General features: G+C 39.9%; 1 protein-coding gene across 1 annotated transcript; it reads right to left on the bottom strand.

Annotated features, from left to right (window-relative positions):
* Nucleotides 1-7,908: 7,908 nt before the first annotated feature.
* Nucleotides 7,909-11,450, bottom strand: LOC114299659 (uncharacterized). The gene is made up of 3 exons (XM_082920208.1): nucleotides 9,692-11,450; nucleotides 9,484-9,620; nucleotides 7,909-9,404 (listed from the first exon to the last, which is right to left on the bottom strand). Exon 1 carries the CDS (start codon nucleotides 11,439-11,441, stop codon nucleotides 9,984-9,986), a length of 1,458 nt encoding a protein of 485 aa, XP_082776334.1. The 5' UTR covers nucleotides 11,442-11,450; the 3' UTR covers nucleotides 7,909-9,404; nucleotides 9,484-9,620; nucleotides 9,692-9,983.
* Nucleotides 11,451-12,135: the final 685 nt, after the last annotated feature.

Raw genomic sequence — 12,135 nt, 5'->3', positions numbered from 1 at the left:
AAACACAAAAATGAGGCCAAACAAGGCCTAAGAGGGGGTAAACAACCCCAAACACAAAAGTAATCTTAAACAAACTTCAAAATAAGACTTTTTTCAGTTTATGACAAAGCTCGAAAATGCTTCTAAGTATGGCAAAAAGATGAAGCAAAATAAAGACCAAAAGAGGGTAAAGTGTGTTACACTTGTAGTTCCAGCAAAACCAGCAGCTTTGAGACCCAAAAACTAGACCTTCAACCTCTAAAAATGGCCTCCAAGATCCTTAGGTTGATGATGGAGGTGTTAGGCTAAGAGTTGGTGTGCAAAGGGGTAAAAGGGGTCAAGCTTCTCTTGGAAGCTTAGAAGGGTTCAAGCTTCTTGAGGAAACTAAAGCAAATGGGTCAAGCTTCCTCAATAAGCTAAGAAAGGTTTAAGCTTCTCTTAGAAGCTTGGAACAAAAGGGTCAAGCTTTTTGGAGAAGCTAGACAAGGGTTCAAGCTTCTTAGAGAAGCTAGAGTAAAGGTCAAGCTTCTTTGAGAAGCTAGACAAGGGTTCAAGCTTCTTGGAGAAGCTAGAGCAAGTGTTCAAAAGTTTCAAGCTTCCTCAAGAAGCTAAAACCAAGGGTTCAAAAGGTTCAAGCTTCCTCAAGAAACTAAAATGAGGGGTTCAAAAAGTTCAAACCTCCTCAAGAAAAGGGCTCGGCCAGAAAAGGTGGCCGATCGACCAAAACAAATGGCCGATCGATCAAAAACAGTGTCGGTCAGCCATCACTAATGACCGACGGCAATAAAACAGGGCTGGTGGCCTCAAGCCATGGCCAGTGAGGTGTGGGGATGGCCAACAAGCCATTTCCTACCCTCAGAGGCAAAAGCCCAAGTGCCTGGTCCATAACCAAGCACAAAACAGACAAGTCGAGAGGTCTTGAGGCAAGGCACGCGGCCAAAACCTCTGAGAACTCAAGACGAACATGAACATGGATAATCATCGAGTGTTCAAACGATGACGTCCAAGTCTTGAGGACGGTCAAAAATGGGGTGTCTACAGTTGCCCCTCTTTGACAGAACTCGAAAGTCATAACAATGACGGGAGTGAATGTCAAAGCCCAGAGATGACCCATTTTTGACAAGGCCGAAGACTTAGACAAAGCATACAAGCTACAGATGAAAGATATGCGCCCGAGGATGGGGACAAAATGCAAGACAATGCACAAAGCCGAGCATAACTTATAATCATGCAAAGAAAGCTGGAATGAAGCATAACAATGCAACAGTTTTAAGCAAGTAGAAACCAAGTTACATTATAATGCAAAAAATGTGTAAGAGAATTACTGCAATTCTCACTGCGAATATAGTGTGCATATGTGATAGATACACAAAGCGAACGTGTGTGATTGATACACAAAGCGAGCATGGTGAGCATAGTGTGATGGACATAAAAAGCAAATATGTGATAGATACACAAAGTGAGCATGTGATAGATACACTATATGAAGCAAAATGTGATAGATACAGTAGCTGAGCGCGTGATAGATACACTAAGCGAGTGTGGTAAGCACAGTGTGATAGATACACAAAGGGTGAACACAAAGTGTGATAGATGCACTAAGTGAACAAAATGTGACGGGTACACAAAAGGTGAACACAGAGTGTGATAGATGCACTCAGTGAACAAGGTGTGGTGGATACACAAAGGTGAACACAAAGTGTGATAGATGCACTAAGTGAACAAGTGTGATGGATACACTAAAGGTGAACACAAAGTGTGATAGATGCACTAAGTGAACAGAGTATGATAGATATACTAAAGGTGAACACAAAGTGTGATAGATGCACTAAGTGAACAAGTATGATAGATATACTAAAGGTGAACACAAAGTGTGATAGATGCACTTAGTGAACAAGTATGATGGATATACTAAAGGTGAACATGTAGTGTGATAGATGCACTTAGTGAACAAAGTATGATTGATATACTAAAGGTGAACACAAAGTGTGATAGATGCACTTAGTGAACAAGTATGATGGATATACTAAAGGTGAACACGAAGTGTGATAGATGTATTTAGTGAACAAGTATGATGGATATACTAAATAAATAAAGTGTGATTGATACACTAAATGAATGAAGTGTGATAGATACAGAAAATGAGAAGGTGTGTGATAGATACACAAAAGTGAATATGTGCGTGATAGATACACAAAATGAGAATGTGTGTAATAGATACACAAAATGAATGAAGTGTGATTGATACACTAAATGAGTGAGAGTGTAATAGATACACAAAGTGAATGAAGTGTAATTGATACACTAAATAAATGAGAGTGTAATTGATACACTGAATGAAGTGTAATTGATACACTAAATAAATGATCTTAAACGGAACTTCTTTGAATGAACCGTACATACAATATCGTGCATGACTGAGAAAGAAATTTGATAGGTACAATGCATTACAATGCATGATGCTTAAGGAAAGCAATAAATGGACAAAGCGGCGCTTTAGAAAGCACCTAATGAGTGAGTGGCGGTGAATCGCTCTTCTCCGACGAGGATCTCCCCTTGTGCTCTTCGAACACTTACCTTCAACTTACAGTACAAAGACTCTGAAATACTGACAAGGGTTCTTCACGTAGAACACTTTGGATGCTGTCTTTCTTCCTGATCATATTCACAACTTTCCCTATTCTCCAACGGGGTGACAGACTAGGTTGGTTCAGTATCCAGAATTGAGGTGCATACATGCTATCTCAACCTATGGGGCTTCCATACAGATTTCAAGCCGGGGATACACCCCTGGGTATTTAAACCAGACTTTAGTCCCGGAAATCCCGAACCTTTATGTTCTAGGCATCAGTTATTCGAACTCTAGTTTCCACCGTCGCAGTTGGTCTCCTAGGAACTCATTGCAAACACGGCCAAGATGTCCCTGGCACGAAACGGTACTAGAGGAGAGCACTTCTGATCGCCATTCTGGCTTGAAGCAGACTTGATCTTGAGCTTGAGGTAGAGGCACACTCATACTTCGGAGCATTGGCAAGACCTGAAGAGGTACACACGGAATGTAGTCTCGGAACTTACTAAAGTTGAAACAAACTCAGATACCCGACATTTTCCCTCTTTTCTTTTGCTTTGTAGTCTGGAACCCATATAGCTTCAAATAGGTCCTGGTTTTACTGTTCTGACATGACCTGGGTTAAACCCTGCGGTTTTACTAAAGAACGAATCTTGTTTTGCACAAATGTGGAGAACGGCACGGCACTCGGAGCGCAAAATGATTTTATTTTTTGAAATTGAGGGATTAGTTCTCGACCGGGTATTAAGCCTACGACTGACCATAGCAAAAACGACTCAACAACGGAAAGCAAAAGATAAAACAACCTAAACACATCCGTTGACACTCAAAATGACTCAAAACAAGAATCGAGACAAACAAAGACACAAACACAACACTCGGATGTGTTACAAAGGCAAGAGACCTCTCAGTGCACGAGGAGCCAGTTTCTCCGGGTATTGTTTCCCGCCCTTCCTCATTTGTGATTCTCACATCACTCGGCCCTCAGGCTCTGTTTTTTGAAAAAGAAGCCCCATTTTTCTCACTTTTTCTCTCAGCGCACATCTCTCTATTCTTCAATCCCTCATTTTTAATCCCTCCCCTGGGTGGTTGATAGATAAATAGAAAGTTGCGGAGTCTTGCCCCTAGCATTCCGCTAGATTCTTCTTCTTGTTCACAACAGTGAGTTTCTCCCACAGAGGGGCTGTGCTACAACTGGGTGTGTAGCAAATCTGCAGCTGACATCAGTTGACGATGCTCTGCTGGGGAGTTTGGACATGATCAGATCTGTCCAGATGAGGGAGTGGGATATCTTGCTCCATTCCAGTTCGTGCTTCGCGCTTGACTTGATACCTCGTTGCTCGGAGGGTGTGAGAGCTTTCTGCCCTTTTGGGGTTAGCTTCAGTGGTCCCCTTTTTCGGCAGGTATGATGCCTTTTCTGGTAAGTGCGTTGATAAAGGGGAAAAAGACAGAAAACCTGACTCAACTGTGCCCGTAGTTCATTATTTTGACCATTTTTGTTTTTGGCTTTCTACTAAAACAATTTCGACCAATATGAGAGTTAGATTAACATGCTTGTTCAACTTTTCTGATTTAAAATCATGCAAGTCAGGCTATAAGCACTGAAAATTTTCCTTTTTTTGGGTCCAAAAAAATGGTCCAGTTTTGGAAAATGAAATAATTTTCGAGAAATTAGTCAACCTCAGTAAAAATTTTCAAAAACCATTTTGGCAAACAGCCAGTGCTCAACGAGCACGTAACTTACTCTCGAGATACACAACCTTAGATGCAAAGGATAATTGCCCCTTGCTTGAAAAGAGCTGCATGGCAACGGAAAGTTGCCCCTTGTTTGAATGGCATCGCAGCGCATTGAATGGCAACGGAAAGTTGCCCCTTGTTTGAATGGCACCGCAGCACATTGTAGTCAGTCCTCAGAGTGACGAACACAACCAAATTCTCGGATACAGAAGATGACCAGAACCATCACATGGACATAGTCGAATTCGAAGTGTTTGTGGCTGGACTTCAAGATGAAGTTGCCTATGTATCCCAAACATGAAAATCAAGCCATAAGTAGTTCAGGTTAAGGTAAACTCGTGTATTAACCCTCACTTTTTTACGCTCTAACTTTTGCTAAGGCCGCCCTTCTGGGTTTTCAACCTTGCGAGCTTTGTTTTTCTTTTCTTTTCAATTCTTCTCTTTTTTTTCTTTTCATTTTTTTTTGTCTTTTCTTTTTCAAATCTTTTCATCTTTTCTCTTCTCTTTTCTTTTGCATTTTTTCTCTTTTTTTTGTATTTTTCTCTTGCTCTAACTTTTGCCTGGGTAGCCCTTCCGGGTTTTCAGCCCAGCGAGCCTCTCAAAGGGTAAAAGTGTAACAAGTCCGTGCCAAATGGTTTTAGGGTTTTGAAGCCATCCGTATTCAGGAGAGTGGCTGTTGTATTAATTTACAGAAAGATCCATCTTCGACTCTTCGAGCACATCGGACATTTTTGCCCCTAGTTCGAGGGGCGCTTCTGTTTTAGCTTCGCAAGCTTCTTCTGACGACATCTAATCTTCTTGATCTGACTTTGGTGCCTCTTGTTCGAGGGCTGCTTTAAATCTGGCCACACAGGCCTCACATTGATGGTTGACCATTGATCATTCTGATCCCAAGTTTAAGGTTTTTGAGAGCAAAGGGGTTGAATCTTGAGGCTGAGAGCGATCCTAGGCTGCACAATCTCAAGAGCGATTCTACACAAGTCTTCGCAGGACCGCGCAAAATATTTTTTGAAATTTTTTAAGAAAGCGACAAATCGCTCGCGCTGAAGACAGTGTAGAACCAATCTGGATCAAGCTAGGATCCTTCTCAGTACTCACATTAACAAGCATGATCTTATTCATTAAGCGCTTAGCACACCTGTCTTTCTCTCAATTGATCAAGTTTTGCAAAACCTGAGGAATTCTTTCCTCTTCGTTTTTACCACAGTGTTCAAAAAAGTTTTGAAAAACTCAGGTCAATGTAATGATTTCAAAGCACAGAAAAGACACAATTTTTAGTCAGATACTGCCATCTCATTCAGAACTTCTGGTACAACTAGCACAAGGCAGAAGCAAACACAAGAGTGTGAAAATCATTGTTGTTCATTCAAATCTTCTGGTGTAACTAGCTCCAAGGCAGAAACAGACTCAAAAGAAAACGAAAAGACAAACACAAAACAAAGCAAGTGATGTCCGAGGTAACACCCCCGAAATCACCCGACTCCAACAAAACAGGACTGACTCAGTACAACAAGACAGACCCAACTGACTCAGGACAAAGAGACAAACTCAAAACAAAACAACAGAACTGACTCAACACCCAAGTCAGAAACTACAAAACTAGCATTCGCAAATGCTCAAAATAGTGCGTGCCAAACGCTACATCCGAAGTAAACTGAGCGCCATCCGCAGGTGGTTCATCCCCTGATCACATAATTACATTATCCCCTACAAGTTCACTGATCCAATGACGATAGACTTTGCTAGACTGGTGCGGCAATGACCTTGTTGTCAAACACATCTTGTACATCATGGCGTAGACGAAGGCAGCTATCGATCTCATGACCGGTTTGTTGATGGTACGCACAGTACTTAGTCTGGTCATGCTTTAGAGGGAGAGGATCAGGTAAAGGCCGTTGTTCCAATGGTTTCAGATGTCCTTTCCGGATTAAGACCTCTAGAGCCTTTGACAAAGGTATATAAAGTGGGGTAAAAACCCTCTTGACTTGAGGTGGATATTTGGTTTTCTGTGAGCTACTTCCGGACGCACCGGTGAATGGGGTAGCTTTTTTTGATGTGGTGGCGGTAACCATGCCCACTTCAGAAGATCTTGCAACTGCATCACCGCTGGTGGTCACATTTGAATTGCGGGAAAACGCCTGCCTAGGCTGCTCCTTCTCCTAGTCAATAAGGCTCTGCTTCATGGCATCCTCGATCTGTACCCCCATCTCATGCAAATCTAAAAAGGTAGGGAAGGGGAGCACGATCATTTTTTGCATTAGTTTGGGCTGGAGGTTGCGCACAACCATCCGTATTTGATCCTTATCTGTTAGCCTAATGGTCATCATTGAGGCTTTGGCCCTCCAGCGGGCCACGAATTCTAAGAAGCTCTCCTTAGGCTCTTGCCTCGTCGTCTGAAGATCACAGGTCGTAATCTCGATTTACGTGTTATACGAGTATTGTGCAGCGAAGGCCTCGGCCATCTCATCCCAATTCCTCTTGACATCATCTTCTAATTTTGCGTACCAGATGGCCGCCACACCCGACAGGGTCCGGCCAAATAATGAAATCTTTTGTAGTCTAGTGAGGCCCATCGGCTGTAGTATGTCTGAGAACAACCGTAGATGTACCATGGGATCCCCAGATCCGTCAAAGCGGTCAATTTTTGGTATCTTGAACCTATCTGGCAGTGTCACAGCTGCGTCGGTGTACCCGTCCTCAATGTCCGGGATGGACTTTACCCTCTGGGATTTCTTGAACAACATTTCAAGCTTGCTCAACTTTAACGCCGTATGGTCTACCTCGATCTCAAAGGGAGAGTCCGGTAGGTTGATTGGTGCTTTAGATAGCTGGGGTAAAATTGGGGGCGGAGTCGGCCCTGTCGGAATGTCCGTACCTTCCTGGACATTTGGCGTCTCCTCGGGTATTGGATCTACTGGTGGGGGAGGAGCTTAGTGCGAAGCAGATGCTTCGGCTTGCTGTTGTAACCTGGTGATTAGCTCTGCCTGTTGGGCCATGATCGCAGCCTGCTGTTTGGCAAATTCCGCTTGACGAGCAGCATCCTGCTGCATGGTTTTCATGCTCTCTTGGAGTTGACGCATCATTTCCTCCATTCCTGCCATACTGCCCTAATCTGACTGAACTACCGGTATATCTGTCTCTACAGTAGGCTCAGAAATCTCAACCCGACTGCTCTAAGACCACTGATCTGGTAGTTGCTGCATTGGTGGTCTGTGCCCAAGGTTCTGAAAAGCGGTTGCGGTCGCTGTAACGGTTGCGGTTGCGGGGTGTAAAGGCCGCAGCGTAACGGTTGCGGTTACCGGAACTATGAATTTTTTTATTTTTCGCACAATTTGTAAAAAATTTACCGATACGCATATTTTTTTTTTATAATCATATTTATTGAGTTTTAAAATAAATTTTGATAAATTTTTCATAATTTTTAAGTATGATCCAATATATTTCATATTTTTAAATCACTAGAAAATGATTTTTTTTATATTTTATTTCAATAATTAATGACTTTATATGTTATAAATCCATATTACACTTGTGGAAAAAATTTCTTTTATTGGACTTAGATGTATAAAATTATTTTTAATTATTATACTTGTGGAAGCATATGTACATTTTAATTCAAATAGTTTTAAAAAAGTATACATCCATAATGGAAGAACTTGACAAAGTACATAACATCATAGCATAAATCACAAATAACAGATAGTACATTTTACACAATGTTACTACTAAAATTACATAATGTCACCACCAAAATGAGTGACGTGGTGCATCTTGAGATTCAGATTGTTGAGCTTGATTGTTGCTGCTACCTTTACCCCACCAAAATGAGTGACGTGGTGCATCTTGGGAATCAGATTGTTGAGCTTGATTGCTACTACCTTCATTCCATCCAGTAGGAAATATATAAGTAAATGTGCTCATCATGTCATCCCTTTCTGTTTCATGCATTGGGAGAGAAAATGGATACCTTGGCTGAAAAGGATCAACATACCCTTCTTGAGTTTGTTGATAATTTGGCAAACCGTATCCTAGAGGACCATGCTGTTGAGGGGGCCAAAGATAATTTTGTTGAGGTGGGTAAGGATAGCTCTGGCTATCAGTGCTATAGGATGGATAAGGGTGATATGGATAACTATGACTACTATCAGATGAATCAAGCTGTTGTTCTCTACTTCTTATTCTTCTTTCATCCCTACGGGTATCACTACCACGAAACCTCCTAGGTAGTTGGGGTAAAGGTGCAACAGGTTCTCCAATATCATAATGTTCCCCAACATCACATAATCCAAATCCTCCAATAAAATCTTCACTTCCTGCACCAAAACTAGTACCATCACCGCCATCACCACCATTGTCGCCGCCACCGCCACCACCGTCACCGTGAGAAGTGCCATCACCATCACCATCATCACCTCCTCCATCAGATGGTGTTAAACCACCACTATTATCACTTTGAGTTGGAGTAGGAGTTGAGCTTTGAGAAGTGCGTCGAGCTTGATATCTATGGGTGCCACCACCACCGTTTCCATCGCTGCCATCGCCATTGCTGTCGTCGTCGCCGCCACCACCACCACCATCTGAGACCAAATCTAGCCATTCAGAATTATCCACACCATCTAGTAAAGGATTTTTCCTTTCTTCTATCCATGGACTTATTGGATCATCTTCTTCAAATATCTAATCCAAGTTAATAGGATTAAAACTCTTATCAATCTCCTCTTGGCTGCTTCTTTTAACATGTCTCAATTTTAATCTCATGTTATAGGTGATGAAGACTAATCTTTGAATTTTCTTATATTTCAATCTATTCCTTGTCTTCGTATGGATGAGACTAAAAGTACTCAAATTACGTTCACAATGAGATGATGTAGTGGTTTGACTTAATACTTTCACAGCTATTTTTTGAAGTTCAGGAGCACAACTGCCATGAATAATCCACCACTCAGCTGCACAAAATTACATTACACTAGACATAAGTCAAAATATGATAGAAAATTATTTAAGTATTTATATATTGTAAATTTGTAATTTTGAAAATAAAACTTGAATTTGATTGTTTCTATGCTCTTTGTGCTAAAGGAGTGCCAAAAGTTTCCTGTTTATCTCGAAACAGCAACAACTACAATTTGGACAATCATTACAAGTAACATGTGCAAAAGTAGATTATTACTATTAAAATTTAAATAATTGGTACGTACTTGATTTGTTGCTTTCACTTGAGCATCCATATCAGGCTCCAGTCTGGTAATGACTTTTTTAAGTCCATCCATCACTTCTCTTATCATTTCATTGGATGAGATAACACCATATTGGAATTGAGGATTTAAAAAATATCCTTCAAAAATAAGAAGACAATTAATAATTGTAAATAAATATACATTTTATAATTGAAATCGTAACACTTACCAACCGCATGCAAATCTTGATGCAATTGAAAAGACCATCGAGTATCAATAATTTTCCAATAGTCGGTATAGTAGCGACAATCTCTTTTAATTGCCAACTTTGCTCTATCTATAGCTTCATATATGAAACCCATTGTTGGCTTCTCTTCCCCATCAACCAACCTCAATACTCTGACTAGGGGCTCATGAACTTTACAAAGTTCTGTTGCTTTCTGCCAAAACTCCTTTCCCAAAATAAATTTTTTCACATTGTAAGGCTGCCCAGTCTTTGCCTTCCCCCATCTAGAATTCTTCTACTCATCACTATTAAACATAGCTCTCAATTGTTGTTTATATCTAACAATACTCTCAATGGCAATAAAATTTGTAGCAAATCGAGTGATGGCAGGTCGAATCAATTCTCTATCTCCAGTGAATTTTCTCATTAAATCCAACACCCATCCACTATTATAAATGAAATTGGTGATGGTTTTACCATCTTCAATCACCTTTGCTACACTTTTCTTATTGGCTATGTCTTTTAGCATGAGATCGATACAATGTGCTGAACAAGCTGTCCAATATAAATGTTTCCTTTTTCTCATTAACATTTTACCGGCAGCTTTCAATGCAAGTTCATTATCAGTTACCACTTGAACAACGTATTGTTCTCCAATTTCATCAACAACTTTATCTAACAACCCAAAATAATATTCAGCAGTCTTACTAACAATATTAGAGGCATCAATTGATTTGTGAAATATAGTACCTCTATTGCAGCACACTAAGAAGTTGATGATGTGTTGCCGAGTTAGACTGCTCCAACCATCACACATGATGGATACATCTCTCTCTTCCCAAATTCCCTTAAATGATCCTATCCATTCTGTCATTTCATCATACTCCATGCCCAAATATACTTCAGAAACTTCATAAGCACTAGGACCCTTTACTCCTGGCCCTACTTCAGCAGCAACATCAAGCATGGGTTGTGTATACTCTGAAGCAACTGCATTGAATGGAATACGATTATAGAGTATAAACTTGGACACTGCCCGTCCCAATCTCTCTTTTAACTTTTGTAAATTCATTGTAGAGATTTTTCGTTGCTTTGTACTCTTGCTCTTTTGGAGTTCTACATCCATTGCTCTCAACCTTGTTTCAGAAGCATTGGGCTTAATCCAATTACGTCCACTCCCACCAGTTTCACGCACGGATTGTGATCGACGAAAAACATTAGCAATACCTGACCCTTTAGGCAATCTTTGACCACTACCCCCTGCACCAGAACTACCACCTGCATCATATTGTGATCCATGACCTGCAACACCTCGTCTAAATTGTTGTCTTTCCTCCCATTGTTGTTGTGAACGAATACTTGCTTGTCGAGCCCTAGTCATCTCTGGATCAGAGTCAAAGTCATCATCTCGAAGATCTACAAAATCTCCCCCTTCATCCTCATCATAAAGATCATCTCCTTTAATATGTGCTTCCAATTCGGCTTTTCTCTTTTGTTTGTCTGCTTTACTCATTTTCTTATTTTGTAAATGTTTCATCATTTCTTGCCTCACGTCTCTACTAACATTAGGACAAGAATGCACTTGCCCCGTTTGATGTGCTAAATGTTGTTTGAAACGCGTAATCCCACCTTTAATGTGATGTCCACAAAATTTGCAAATAATATGATGCCTAGTGCCTTCAACTTGAGTTCCAAATTTCCAACCAATATCTTCACTTTGGGGTTCATCATTGGCACCCTTTTGTCGTGACATTTTTGAATTTGAATTCTGCATTACAAAAAATAAAAATAAAAAAATTCAACCACTATTTATTGTCACAACACATTATAATAACAAATTTCGTCATTAAAAAAAAAAATTGTTGTCACAACACATTACAATAACAAAATAAAAAATATTTATAATTAAATGTTAAATGAAATGATTATAAAAAAAATTAACATGACTCATTGGTAATTAAGGGTGCTAATCTCGTGCATTTATTAAAAGTGTAAAATTCGTATATATATATATTAATATGACTCATTGTCAACTGTGACTTGAAAGCAACATGTGACCTTTACTTTTATTCTGCATAACTTAAATGAAATGAAAAATACTTTTGTTAAGAGTGTGTTTTTTGTTAAGAATTTTAAAATTATTCTACGCATAGATTTTTTTTTTTTTAAATGTACAATTATTTGTAAAATACACAAATGAACCTTTTCCATTCTGTTAAAAATAAAAAATTTGTTTGTTCCTAAAGGAACAATTAAAATCTATATATGAAGAAATTTAGATATATATATATATATATATCCTTTTTAAGGTTTCCTTTTAATCTTAAAACTGGAGGAACTAATTGGACCATACATGTTATTAGCTTACTGTCAGGCTTGGTCCAAATTCAACTCAGGACCAAACCATGTAAAGGCCCAAAGCAACTAGGGCCAAACAAGCCCAAGTA

Source organism: Camellia sinensis, chromosome 3, assembly GCF_055761805.1.
Source record: "Camellia sinensis isolate YWXY chromosome 3, ASM5576180v1, whole genome shotgun sequence".
Lineage (NCBI taxonomy): Eukaryota > Viridiplantae > Streptophyta > Magnoliopsida > Ericales > Theaceae > Camellia > Camellia sinensis.
This window is presented reverse-complemented; position numbering and strand designations above follow the sequence as displayed.